The sequence below is a fragment of the Physeter macrocephalus genome, chromosome 2 (assembly GCF_002837175.3).
Source record: "Physeter macrocephalus isolate SW-GA chromosome 2, ASM283717v5, whole genome shotgun sequence".
In the NCBI taxonomy this organism is placed as follows: domain Eukaryota; kingdom Metazoa; phylum Chordata; class Mammalia; order Artiodactyla; family Physeteridae; genus Physeter; species Physeter macrocephalus.
In genome coordinates, this window is record NC_041215.1 from 137163952 (window position 1) to 137178567 (window position 14616).

The 14616-nt window shown below is 52.8% G+C and overlaps 1 protein-coding gene across 3 annotated transcripts in view; it reads right to left on the reverse strand.

Annotated features, from left to right (window-relative positions):
- Positions 1-14055, reverse strand: part of HDAC4 (histone deacetylase 4) — a 259275-nt gene extending 245220 nt beyond the window's left edge. For 2 of the 3 annotated variants that reach the window (XM_055090994.1, XM_028483300.2), the window contains exon 1: positions 13673-13789. In XM_055090994.1, the coding sequence (XP_054946969.1) occupies positions 13673-13694 (22 nt within the window). In that variant the 5' untranslated portion in view covers positions 13695-13789. Of the gene's footprint in view, positions 1-13672 lie in introns of all 3 variants that reach the window. The other variant, XM_055090951.1, reaches the window with a different exon arrangement.
- Between the last annotated feature and the right edge of the window lie 561 nt (positions 14056-14616).

Here is a 14616-nt window from a genome sequence, read left to right on the forward strand (position 1 = left end):
TACAACCATGAAGAATAGGAAACTGGTTTGTACTCATTTAGAATAATCCCCAAAGGAAAAAAATTAAAAGCTGGGTGCCTAAGTATCTACAGTATACTATCATTCATAAATAAAGAGTGAGCAAGAGAGAATATCTACAAATTTATTTTTTTTAGTTCAAAGTTTATCAATAGACTTTATTACAAATTGAGTAGACGGTACAGAGTTCCTATGTACTCCACCAACAACCACTGCACTCAGCTTCTGCTGTTAGTAACATCTGACACCACTATGGTACATCTTATACTGATGTATACATATACCCTTCACTGAAGTATAGTTGGCTTACAGTGTCTCAGGTGTACAGCAAAGTGATGCAGTTACACACGTATACATATCTATTCTTTTTCAGATTGTTTTCCCTTATAGGTTATTACAAGATACTGAATAGAGTTCCCTGTGCTGTACAGTAGGTCCCTGTTGGTTCTCTGTTTTATATAGAGCAGGGTGCATCTGTTACTCCCAAACTCCTAATTTATCCCTGCCCCCTCCTTCCCCCTCTGGTAACCATAAGATTGTTGTCTGTGAGGCTATTTCTGTTTTACAAATAAGTTCGTTGGCATCACTTTTTTCGATTCCACATATAAGTGACGTCATAGGAAGTTTGCCTTCCTCTGTCTGACTGACTTCGCTCAGTGTGACCATCTCCAGGTCCATCCCTGTTGCTGCCCATGGCATTATTCCATTCTTCACACTGATACAGGGCTGTTAACTAAGGTCACCATTTCCTTCAGATCCCCTTGTCTCCCCTGATGTCTTTTCTCCACCCCAGGGTCCCACCCAGGACCCCACGCTGCGCTTAGTCCTCAAGTCTCCTCAGGCTCCCCCGTGCAGTGACAACTTCTCAGATGTCCCTTGTTTTCGATGGCCCTGGCAGTCCCACGGGGCTGGGCAGGTATATCAGAAGGTACACCTCTGCTGGAAATGGATGTCTTTCTCATGCTGAGACTGGGTTTACAGGGCAGGAAGATCACACGGGTAAAGCGCCATTCTGCATACACAAATTTATTTGAAATTCGCAGCCTAGAGCGAAGACACCCTCATTCCACTGCACCAGTTGTACTGAACAGCGAGCTGTCACACAAAGAGCCCCGAGGGAGTGGGGCAAACAGCAGTTCTCCGAAGACACTGCCATCAGGTGCACTTGGGGCCTCCACTGGCCTCGGCGGCACGATAGACACTCCAGGTCTGGGAAGGCCGACAGCGTCCGCCGTGCCTGAACCGACACCAGCACAACTCAGCTGGTTCCCCACGCGCCCCCCACCCCCGCCTCCCCGTGCTGTCTCACCCACAGAAGCCCCATCAACGGAAAACTCCACTGGAAGCTGGTTACCTCTCTTCTAAAGGGAAGAAATCAGGACTCATCAGAGTAAACAAAGTGAGGCCTAAGTTTGGCAGACAAAGAAAAAGCCGACGCTTCCATCTTAACTACACATTTGGTGATTAGCAACCGAGTCAGAGGGCCTGTGCCGGGCCTGCCGTCTCCTGGCTCGTCCTTTCCCGGGAGTCCCCACCTGCTTCCCAGAACGAGGATGAATGAGCAGCACATCCGCCGTCCACCCGGAGCCAACTTCTGCTCCCAAACAGACGGCCACAGAGGAGACAGGACGCACCCCACGGCCCCAGCTTTCCAGGAACAGCACGAGCCCGGCAGGACAAGCGCTTCAGCTCGGGGCTGCAGACCCGGCCCCAGAGGGATACAAGAGCAGCTTGGACCCAGCCCAGGCTCGGGATGGGTGACAAATCACAAGGAGAACGAGGAGTGCTGGCTTGTTTTCGTACCCTGCTATCTCTGCAGGGGGAACGGAAAACGACAGAGGGGAGGGAGCCGCTCAGATGTCTCATCCCAGGGGCCAGGCTTGGAGAGGAAGAACCGGAGATGGCTCTGCGTGACTCTGGCCCGTACGTCCAAGGAGGGCTGCAGAAGGGCACGCCTCCACAGCACCCATGGCCCTGGGGAAGCTGCGTCTCCAGCCCACCCACGGCCAGCTGCCCGGGCCACTCACAAAGAAGAGCCAGGTGGCGAGGAGGAGGAGCGGGTGAGGTCTCAGCTCTCTGCTGGGTGGGCCACGCCCCCAGCCACACACGTCTTACCTTGCTCCCCAAGCAAACCGCTCTGTGACCTCCCAGGGCGCCTCCCTTGCAACCCAGAGCTGGTGTGTCCCAGAGGCCTGGGGGCTTCCTCTCCCTCACCTTCCTCTGCTTGGCCCATCACCCTTCCTCTCACCCGAGCAGCCCCGGCTCCACTCCCCTTCATTCCCACCCTGCAGAGCACCTGGGATCTGTGGTTCTCCAGGCTGACCCTCAGCTGCCCAGCCCCGCCCAGGACCGCTGTAGACATCAAACAGCATGAACTTTCTAACCCGTGTGCTGCGCGATAACAAGGTCGCATTCGAAGTTGAAAGTCGGTTGGAATTTTGAATTTTGAAATGCAAAACCAGAAGTGATATTTAAAAATGAAATATCACTCTATAAGATATGAGAAAAATTCATATTTTTTCCGGCAGTTTCCTAAATCTGTCGCAGCTGTCATGGGATTTCCCTGGATTTTGATGACTATAGTTTAGAAGTGACAGAGACCACTGCATTCAGTGAGATTCTGAGCCCAGTCCATCCAGAAGATTCCAGAAGCATCCAAAGCAAAAGGGAGACTCACCACGAAGAGCATGCAAAGCCACTGATGCAAGATTCTGGAGCAGGATTCTCAGGTCATGTGGGGCAAGCCTAGCAGCTCTTGCCCCCGCCCAGGGTCTACCAGGAGTTGAGTTTCAGCTCCCTAGTGGTAGAGTTTTCTTTCCAGCAAGAACGTACTGTGGACACACAGCTGCCTCTGCCCAGTGGCTAAGCCAGCCTCCCCCCTGCCCACCCCCGGTGCAGCCCAACCGTTTCAGAACTGGAAATTGTTGAGAAATGCTAGTATAATGTTCTCTCGGACAACTTAAGCAACTTGAGAAAGACCCAAATTGCTTTTTTTGCTCACAGATAATATTGATGTTGGAAACCATATGGCTCATCCAGAGCAGACTCATCCCGTAGGATCACACACACGACCCAGGGTCCCCCAGAATCTCCTGGGAAAGTCATTAAAAACAGCATCTCCTTTGGAACTACAATTGTTGAGGCCGAATCCACGCCAATCGGTCACCACATCCACCCATAACGGGAGCCACGTGACGTCAAAAGAAATCAGAGCACCTACAAACATGAAGAAACACCCCAGCCCGTGGTTCTCGGGCACCAAGTCCTCTGGCCCCGCGGGGAGCTCAAAGAAAGCCCAGCTGAGAACCCAACGAGTCAGGTCTCCGTTCAGGCCAGGGCCACCTGGCCACGTGAGCTTCACCCTGGACAGAGGCGCTGGCCAGTCGAGCATGAGGTACTGAGATGGGACAGGAAGGGACTGGAAGCCTGAACACGGAACAGACAAGAGTGGGAACCACGCCCCGGGTCCCCCTCTGCAGCACGTCCAGGGCCTGGGGTCTCCCAGCCCCCCATAGCAGCTCGTCACCTGCCAGGCACTGCTGCTTCCCGACCTCCAGGACCCCTCCCGGCCCTCCCGTGAAAGCCGGCTGTGCCCTGTGAGGCCCCGAGAGGCCGACCTATGCCACTCACCTGCTAGCGTGGCCAGCCCTGCCTTTCCACGCCACCAGGAGAAAGAACGTTCTACAAAAGGCTACGGATGATGGAGGAATAACAAAAGGGAACCAAATCCCAGAAAAGCAGACAGACAGCTGGACTGTTCTCAGAGGCCCAAGGCCCCCGTGGGGACGGCCGAACGGAGCCCCTAGCCGGCCGCTCAGATGCCAGCTGGTGTGTTTCCTAAAGGCTGGGCTCCTTGGGACAGAAAACCCGCGGTGGGGTCTCAGCGCTTCCAGGCCAGTTCCCCTGTGCACGCGGAGTGCAGATTTGCCCTGTGTCCCTCCAGCCAGCAGTGGCCTTGGCTCCTGACCTTCCCACGGGAGCTGACGAACTGGAGACAGACACCGCCTCCCAAAAAGTCTTCAAGGGCACTGACACCCAAGCCCATATTTAGAAAAGAACCACCTTCCTACGTTGAAGCACCACCTGCGAAGAAGCAGTGTTCCCCACGACAGAGACCCCACTGATGAGGACAGCCACGTGCAAATCCGCCAGGCTGCAGCCACTCCGCGCCCACCGCCTCCACTCCAGGGCGTTAGACCCACAGCAAGGAGCCTACCGGAGAGGAAGGCCACTGCCAACCTGGTCCCCTCTTCAGCAGCCACGACTTCGACCCTGTCACTCGAGAAACGGGGCTCATCGACAGCTGACGGGTGTCCATGGTCACCCATCATCAATACCTCCGATGCGATGCTGGCCTCCTGTTCCCCCGCCACCACATCACCGTCAGTGACTCGACTGCGACAGGAACAGAGGCTCCGGCACCACAAAACACAAAGGTCCTCATCTCCAGCTTCTGCTAAAACTTCCCAGTGAAAACCTCTGCTCTCCATGCCTGCCCAGCAACTTCTCGAAGTTTCTAAAAACCCTTTCTGTGTACTGGCACCAAAGAAAGAGATCAATGACCCCGTCTTCCTCCCGTCCCCTGATCCTTTCAGTGAGACTGAAATAAACAAAGCCGTCAGCTCCCCGGGCCCAGGCGTGACTGGTCTGGATGAAGAGCCACGTGGAGGCTGCAGGTGTTTGGGCAAAGACTGCGGTACTGGGATGAGCGGCTGTTTGGGCACAAAAGAACAGCAAGCAGGTCTGCATTCTCTGTGTCACACCCTGGTGGGGAGGCGGAGCTGTAAGGAGCAGTCAATCAGACCCTGATTTGGATTAAATCCCCATGAACGTGAAAATGAGGAGCGCCGGGAATTCTGAATCACACCGTTCAATACGGAGGAGCTGCCACTAAACACACTCAGTGTAACAGACGCGACGGGTTAGAAAGGGCGCTTCGTACAACGTCTAGAAAACCGGTGTTAAGAACAGATTCCACGGAATTCTCTCAGAACTCCAACAGCATCACACAAATCCTACTGAATCAACAAGTCGATGAGAGACACAGTTGTAACAAAAGTCCAATTTCTACAAAGGACTGCCTAGGAAAATTCATAGACTGCACTTAAAAAGGAATAAACTTGGCTATGAACGCAAACAAATCAAAATATTGACAGAACCTTTAGCTCTTAAAACGTGAGGCATTCTCTTGGCTTCCGCACCTTGAACAATTACATTGTAAGGAGCAATTTTCTACAAAATGGCCTCAGAGTTTAAAAGTTTAAAAAAATAAATTGCATGGGGCTTCCCTGGTGGCACAGTGGTTGAGAATCCGCCTGCCAACGCAGGGGCCACTGGTTCCAGCCCTGGTCCAGGAAGATCCCACGTGCCGTGGAGCAACTAAGCCCGTGCGCCACAACTACTGAGCCTGCGCTCTAGAGCCCGCGAGCCACAACTACCGAGCCCGCGTGCTGCAACTACTGAAGCCCGCGCACCTAGAGCCCATGCTCTGCAACGAGAAGCCGCCGCAATGAGAAGCCCGCGCACCGCAACAAGAGAAGCCACCGCTCGCCACAACTAGAGGAAGCCCGCGCACAGCCACGGAGACCCAACGCAGCCATAAATAATAAATAAATAAATAAATAAATAAATAAATAAATAATAAAATTTAAAATGATAATAAATAAATAAATAAATTGCCATTGGTCACAACAGCTCCCTCAGTGAAAGGCCTGAAGACAATCTCGTAACAAACAAGAATACAGAATCAGAGAGCACGTGTGAGCCCTGGAAGAACACAGTTATGAGCAGACAACACATCCCCCAGTCAGTGGCCACTCAATAATTACCATCAAGATGCTTACACCAATCTTAACAGACGCTTTACGAGCGCCATGGCAAAAGGAGTAAAAATAAGCATATGTAAGATATGCATGCATTCTATTTTTTTTTAAATATCACTTTTAAATAAGCCTCCCCACTACTTTAGAAAAGTATACAGTATTAGTAGAAGTTAGAAAAACGGTTACAACGTCGAACATTGCTGTTCATCTTAAAATCCCCAAAGCTCTGAAGCTGCGCTGCAGCCTGGATGGTTCCAGTTCCGAGTCGGGATCACTGCACTCAGGCAGCAGCAGAGCGGGAACCCCGGGCCGAGAAGGAGGAGGAGAAGGGCTGGGGGGACACAGAGCCTGAAGTCCAACAGGACGAGGCCACTGCTGGCCACCCCAGCTTATGACCCGAACACAGGGTCAGAACCCGGAACCCGACGCAGCCTCCAGGGAGTGGCCATCTCCCTGCCCGCCTGGGCCGAGCGCGCCCGGAGACCAGGCTCTGGCCCAGTTCATCCCTCCTATTTCCGCTTGTCTTGTGGGAAGCAGGGGGAAGGGAGGCGCAAACATGAAAATCCCACAATCAGGTCTCGCTCCATCATACGCTGCTTAGCACTCCCTCTCGCGGGCCAATATTCCCAGCACCTTACTAAGCGGGGAAAAGCAAACCCATGTAAAAACACAAGGCCAGATGTGATTCTAAAAAGTGTACAGTCATTTGCCTCATTTGATTATTTTCTTGATCGTTATAATTTTCCCAAAAGTGTCCATTTTTTATCTTGGTCTCACGAAATAAGCAAATAAAAGGCTCTTAGGTGGAAGTAACATGAGACGTTTCAACCAAAATCTCCCAAATTAACCTGGTCTGCCAGCCGCCCAGTCAGCTCTCAGGACTGACAAAGAGAGGCTCAAAGAAGTTCAGAAATACACGAGTGACGTGCTGTGAGCAATGCAAACGCCAAGAAGTTCAGCCACGGCCAAGCCACGCACGTTCAAACCAGGGGAACACAAAGCACACGTCCCAGGAGGGCAGAGAGCACGCGCCCGGATGCGAGGCCCATCCATACCCCTTCTCCGTGCCAGCAGGGTCTCGGAACCGAGAGGGGATGGGCCCGCGTGGACCTGGGTACAGCTGCCCCTCCTGCTCAGGACCCCATCCCCGACGCACACCTCTCCACTCCCGTCTCCCACCTCTGCCAGCCCAGCTCTCGCCTCCGGGCCCCTCCGGGGCATCTCAGCCTCTGTGCTCCCCGGGGCCGGCGAGCTCCTGCCCTGCTCCCCACTTAGCTCACACGTCCTGACCTCACACACCCCTTCTGAGGGACCCCTGCCCCCCGGCCCATCCCCTCTCCACATGAACCACACCGTACCAAGGGGGCCGGCGCCTCCGTCTGGCCTGGCCCGGGGACCCCACGCCAGTCAGCAGGATGGACTCCTAACTGGTCCGGCGCGGCCAGCGTCTGCCCAGCAGAGGGGCACACATCCCTCAAGGGAAGACGACTGATTCCAGCTCCAGGATGGCCTCCGAGTAGATACGTGGCCTTAGGCGGGGCACTGGATGGCAGTCAAGACTGGTTTCCTCATGGACAGAACACGAGAAACAGTGTTCTAGCTCACTTCCCAGGGCCGTCATGCAAAATCAATGAAATAACCCATAAAGCACAATTCAGAACCAAGTCGCTATTCATTCTGGGCCCCTAAAAGCACAGCAGAGTTCGACTTGCAGTTAGAGAGTAACCAGCGTTGATTCGTTACTATTATAAGCTTTAAACATCTACGGTTTTTTAAACAGAGCAGCCCCGGCCCTTCACAGCCCAGCGTCTGGGGGTGGCTGCCCAGCACCCACCTGTCCACCTTCCACCTGTCCCCACCGCTGGGCGCCTCAATCACGGCCTTTCTGTTCCACCGACAAGCTGCGCTCCGTGGTTTCTAATGATCCTGGTACAGGGCTTTCTATGTCAAATACATACCGGGAGTTCATTCTTAAATTTCAATATCGTTAATCATCTAACATTCAGCAACTCAGAATTCAGAAATTTGCATTTCTACAATGGTGGCTTTGAAAAAAAGGACATAAATGCAAATGTTCCACAAACCGTATAAGAATTTTCAGAGAATTGCCAAAACAAACCATCAATGCTCCATTGACAGTGAATTTTCTGAGCTCTTCATAACGACTGAGTATTCGTGATTTTTAGAAGACAAAACACAATTTGAGGATTTTTTTTTTTAAAGGAGGTTGAAAAAGAAGTCGTTATGTCTCCATGATTTCCAGAACAAACCTTGACTGATTAAGACCCAGATAATGACGGCGTGGAGGATCCGGGGCCAAGACAACTCGAGGGCTGCAACTGCAGCGCCGGGCGCCCTGAGGAGCCCGGGGGACGCTCACAGACAGGAAACGCACGGGGTGTTTCCGAACCTGCCCTTGAGAAAGCAGAAGCGGGCGGTACCAGGGGCCCGCGAGTACCTCCCACCCCAGGGTCCGTCTGAACAATGAGGCTCCCCGCCGATCCCCCAAGACACCTGCATTCGGCACGACTTTGGGAACCCGGCTCCTCTCCCTGGGTCCCCGGGGCTCAGCCTGGCTCTCCCCGCGCAGAACCCCGGGCCCGCCAGCCGCTGGGGACTCTCCATGCCTCCCAGAAATGTCATGAACAAGCTCTTCTCCAGCTGCTCCCCGTCTTCCGATGGGCGTGATCACAGCCTCCATCTCCTGGCCTAAGCTCCCAGGACTCTGCCGGCCGCACCTGCTGGCTCCACACCCCGCCTCCCGAAAGCCCAGGCCAGGGCCTCCCCTGGCCTTGTCCAAGGCCACTCCCGGCTCCCCAGCTCTCCTCTTGTGGTCCAGGGCCTCGCACAGGGTCCACGACCCACCCCCAGGAGCTCAGAATCAATGTCTTCTTCGTGTCAATTGCAAGTCCTTAAAATTCACTTCTCCCCTTAAAACTTCGCAGTATTCCTGAAACACTGAATCCTTGCAAAGCACAATTTAAATGATATAAAAATGTGTCTTTCTGAGATCATTTCTATATTAAAATATAACACCCTTGGTGGCCAAACTGGTTGAAATAAACAGACTCGAGATCCAACAAAGCAAGACCAGGGCTCCGGCTCAGACCAGCAGAGGCCAAGAGCCTTCTCCCGGGAGACTTACGGGATTAGAACTGTACGACGGCCTGAAGAAATCACACTATGTGGAAACTCACTAATCACCAAGTTATTGCTGACACAGACTTTTTAGCTGCTTTTGTGTGGACGGGGCCTTTCAGATTGAAGAGGCTACTAAGAAATCAGAGTATGGTCCAAATTAAAACACGGATCTGAAATATACAAGTTTCCCTCAAAACAGTTACCCTGTTTTTAACGTGATACATGCCCCTTACTAAGGTACAGGGAGGGATGGGGCACTTGAATGACGGGCAGCCAGCTCTCCGTCGAGGGCGTGGTTTGGAAGCCCACACACAGGTCCAGGAGGCTCCGGACGGGGCTCCCCAAGGTTTACAGTCCCTCCTCCAGACCTGCTCTAGGCAGAAACGTTACTGCAAAGAAGGTGAGTTGCACTGGGTGGGGCGGGAGTGGCAGAAAGTTGGCCGAGCAACAGTGTCTGGTTCTCCTGTAAGCCAGCCGAGGCCCCCAGATCCCAGCACAGTCCAACCACAAGGAACTCCACAGTGTTCATCTGAGAAAAACAAAGGAAGAGGGAGGAACGGAGGAGCCCGTACCTGTCCCGCCAGCACTCCCACGGACTGTCTACAGCCCCTCAGCCCGGCCGGGACTCGGCTTCGAAGCCGAGTCGCTGTGTCCTAATAGCCGAGGCGCTGTGTCCTAATAGCCCCCGAGCCCTCGAGCACATCCCAGCAGGGAAAGGCTTGGAGTGCTGGGCTAGACAGGAAGCACAACATCTCAGAGGCTCTTTTTATTCTTCCTGCTCTCAAAGAAGAGTTCTACTAGACTAAATCAAGCCAGGCCCTTTCCTCAGGCTGCTCGCATCATTAGAAATAGTTATCCAGAGCAATAAAACCCAACAGTTAACAGTTTTACGTCAGAGAACCAGGGCCTGGCTCTGGCAAAGTTCAGAAAGAACGGCAATAAAATCATAATGCATACCTCACCCAACAGCAGAGGGAGTGTTTAAGGCAAACAGGGGAGAGAAAAATTCTACACATCAAACGAAAAGGTCACTTTATCATCGGGCCGAAGCCAGCCGGCACTGCAAGCGTGAGAGGAGGGGCCCACAGCGGCTGGCCTCCCCCAGCCCGGCGGCGCCGAGGGCCACACAGGAGCTGGCAGGGCAGCGGCCCACCGGGACAAGGAGGCACCCAGGTGCCGCAGGGGGAGGGAGGGTGCGCGGCCGGGAGACACTGACACCGCACGTCCCAGGGACGCAGAGACTGAAACAGGACTCGTCTGCTCGGGCTGAAGACAAGACAGAGAGCGGCGAGAAATGCCTGTTCAGAAGAGCGAACTGAACAAGTCAGTATTCATTAGTTCTCTTCCTCCCTCAAATCCACGAAAATGACAAAAGATAAATATAAACATGGAGGGATTTGCGGCGAGGCTAGACAGTGGGAAAGCAGTAGCGTCAACTGACAAGAAACCTGGAGGAATTTCCTAGAGAATGTACATCCCAGGGGATCCAAGTGATGGGAAAACCATCACTGGTGAGCAGACCGTCGCCCCAGGCTGGCAACGGCCTTGTGGAGGAGGGGGTGTGCAGACCCACAGCTCAGCCCCACTGCCAGCCCAAAACGGCCCGGGGGAAGCGGCAGGGCAGCCGGGGGCAGGGGGCGACCAACCGGCCAGCGTGCCGGCCCTCGTGGTGGCAGGCACTGTTTGCGGTCCCTCGCTGCAGCTCCAGGGGCTGCTCGGGGAAGGAGGGCGGGGCCCTGAAGGAGAGCTTCAGGCCCCCAAGCGCACCACTCCCTACAGCAGAAGGAAGAGGAGGGAAGAGGCTCAGGCCACAGGGCAGCCCTGCCTCGCCAGCTCCACCCACTGAGGGAGACAGAGTTTCCAGCGTCAAGAACGACACACACACACACGCGCGCGCGCGCACACACACACACACACACACACACACACCAGGCAGGACACGATGGCAGTCAACTGCCACGGGTGAACTCCCCACGTGAGACGCAAGACTCTGGGAAGGAGAAAAAAGCAAAAGCCAACTAGATCTCTGCTGTTCACGGGGACCAGGCTTGTGAGGGTAAGATAAGTGGGCGGAGAAGCGTTTCTCAGCCCGAAGAAACCAAGGGCAGAAATACTTTTAGGAGATTGATTAACTTTGAGGCAAAGAACCATGAAACAAAGAGAAATATGTTGTATTTTGTTAAGAGAACAGGGAAATACGTTGTATTTTGTTAAGAGACCAGGGCCACTAAGAGATAACAGTCATTAGTTTTTTAGCGCTGCAAAACACACTGGAATACATAAAGCCAAAAGCGGTCCATAAAATGGTCTTTTTGTAAAAAGAATATTACAAACGAAAATCATAATGGAAAGCACACATTTCTCTAGAAATGGAGGAGACAAAAAAGATAAAGCCTGGGCTTCCCTGGTGGCGCAGTGGTTGAGAGTCCGCCTGCCGATGCAGGGGACACGGGTTCGTGCCCCGGTCCGGGAAGATCCCGCATGCCGCGGAGCGGCCGGGCCCGTGAGCCATGGCCGCTGAGCCTGCACGTCCGGAGCCTGTGCTCCGCAACGGGAGAGGCCACGGCAGTGAGAGGCCCGCGTACCACAAAAAAATTTTAAAAAAAAGATAAAGCCATACTGATTTAAATAACTCAATTAACTTAATATGTATAGACAAAATAACATATAGAGAAAAACATACATACATATACTCCTATGTATAAATATATTTGACACTTGAACAACACGAGACTGAACTACGCGAACCACTTATGGTGGATTTTTTTCATAGTAAGTACCACGGTACCACGCCATCTGTGATGGGTTGAGTTCCCGGACAGGGAATTGCAGACACAGAGGAGCCAGCTGTGGATGCAGGGAGCTGACCATAAATTACACGTGGATTTTCGACTGCGGACAGGCTCGGCACCCCTGACCCCCGTGCTGTTCGAGGGTCAACTGTATGTAATACTTATGAATGAGAAAACTTTACATACCGTATTGATGTATACATAGAGACTTCTTTAGACCAAAAAAAAAAAACAACAACAAAAAGAAGAAAGAAAGAAAGAAGGGAAAAAAGAGCACTCTTTCTCTTCAAATGCCTGGTGGCATGTACGAGATTTGATTATATCTATAGCAGCTCGTGCAAAAAAAGTGCACTCCCATTTATACAGGAATGTAAATTCAAACAATAATTTCTCCCGAGAACGCTGACAAGAATGAAATAGACTGAATTCACCTAGTGCAGGTGCCAATGAAGAAAAGTATCTATGCTCATAAACTATGATTAAAAAAAGTTGAGGCAGAGTTTCCAGAGCAATTTGAGAGTAAACTTAGAAGTTTTAAATGTACATGCCCACCAACCCAGCAATTCTACCTCTTGGAATTGATCCAGTGGAGATACTTATAGAAGCGTATGTTCAAAATATATGTATAAGAATTGTCTGATGCCAGTTTGGGGCTGTTATAAATACCGCTGCAACCACATAAATATCCATCTTCAAGCTACCAAAAATAAGTCAGTTTGATATACATACTGACATCAAAAGATGCTCATAATGCACTAAAATGGAAAAAATAAAACACAGAACCCCAGAGGTAGAACGATTACACTCTATTAAAACATTTACACACACACCTTACCTGTTCAGACACAGGAGAAAGGCATGTCCCCAACTCTGAGTGGGAGGGAGAGTCCACGGTCTACCCCACCCACTTCGATCCAGACTGCTGAATTTTGTTTGACACTTTGTGTCGAGCAATACATGAAAGATTTAAATCAATAAAGCCTTCATATCTAAATATAACCGGGAATCCTGCTCTCGGGAGCTTCAGACAACTCTGATTGGGCCAAGGAGAAGGGTGTGAACGTGCGGGGGGCCAATCCCCAAGGGAGAGACCACACCAAGGCCCGCCCCTCTCTGCTGAGCCGGACCCCCAGCCGCACTGACGGATGCGGTGCCTCAAGGACGCCCTGCACCTGCCCAGGCAGACTCAGGACCACTGACAGCTAAGTGGCCCAAGGCCACGCTGCGCTGGACGGTGAGGCGGGACGAGGCAGGGCTCCCAGCTTGGTCGGAGCGAGCACGGTGACTCTGCAGCGGGGGAGGAGGAGCCCCGGACGCGTGTGTCCGCAACACGCTTCTGAAGCTAAGAGCCACACAAACGCGGTTCCCGGCCCCATCTGGCCACCTACCAGCTCTGTGACCTGGGACAAGTACTTCTTCCCACCAGGTGGGAGACGTTTAGGGGCCTAGCGAGGAGTCAATGCGCATAAGATGCTTAGTGCAGCGCCTAATAAAAAGCCTCGGGCACCAGGAGCGATGCCCCTGGGCCACCGCTGACGGGCCCCAATCGTGCTCCGTCTCAGACTCGGCCCAGAGGCCCCCCCACCCCCACGGCCCCCAGAAACAGAGCAGCTGGAGACGAAAGCAGCTCTCCAGACCACAAGTGGACCCGGACCCGTCACCTCCCTGAAGCACCAGAGAAACGGGTGCCGCTCAAGTCGGCATGCAGGTCCCGGCCAAGGCTGACCCCACGTCTCCGTGAGGCCCTCCTCAGCCTTCCGCCACTGAGATGAAGGGCAGTCTACCGTGCCCTCGGGGCCGTCGTAAACCGACGGCGGGCATGAGAGAGGACCCAGTGGGAGACCCAGGACCAGCTGTGAGGGCAGCGCGTCCGCCAAGAGGACCCAGGGCCCCGCTCACCTGGATGGCTTTGGGAGCTCATCGCGAGCAGCGGCTTCTCCTTTAACGGATTCAAAAGGGCTCAAACCTTCCACATGAACGAGAGCTCCAAAGAGCCCCAGAGTCCCACCGGCACATACAAATCCAGCGACGCGCACGGCTGGTCCACGGCCACGGAAACTCCCCGTCTCGCCGACCACGTAGTGGGCCCAGTAATCCAAAGGAGGGCAGGGGTCTCCCCGGGCTCTCAGGAGACGACCTGTCTGGGGAGAGAAAGGGGAGGCTTCGGTTAGGAGGTGAAGGCCCCCCTGGACCACCACATGGAGCATGGAATCAATCATTCACGCTCCACCCCCGTCTCTACCATGGATTTGCTAGAACACTCACATGGAACCATCATTTCAAACTTGTACAAACTACTTGGACGTTTTGTTAGCAAATGTATGTAAATACGTGTAACGGCGTATCTGTGGCACAACCTCGACCCTGAGGACGGAAAACATTTTAAACAAGAAATCACTTTAAACCCACTCCCCCCACACACATTTTTTCATTTTCGCCATATCCCCAACTATTCCTGTTTTACGTAGCGGCAATCTTAGAGTTTAAGTTTAAATTCAGCTTCCCTCACTTCTACCCTAAATGGTTTCCCAGGTTCCCATCTTCCTAATAACCATTTCCTCAATTTATTTCCATTTTCTGATCGTAAAAGTAAAACCTGCTCATCACAGGAAGTATTTAAAAAGTCATCCGTGATGCCATGACACAGAGGCAAACACTTGGTAATATGCTGATGCATTTCCTTGCCGTTGCTCTTCTTCGCCTTTCGCCCAGACTGGCTACTAGCTCTACCGTTGGACACCCTATTCCCTTTGCTGACAGGACAGTCAGGCATTTTCCAATGTCATGAACAACTCCTGGTGACAGCGCTTTGAAGGCCGCGTCCCTCTGTGTCTGTGACGGGA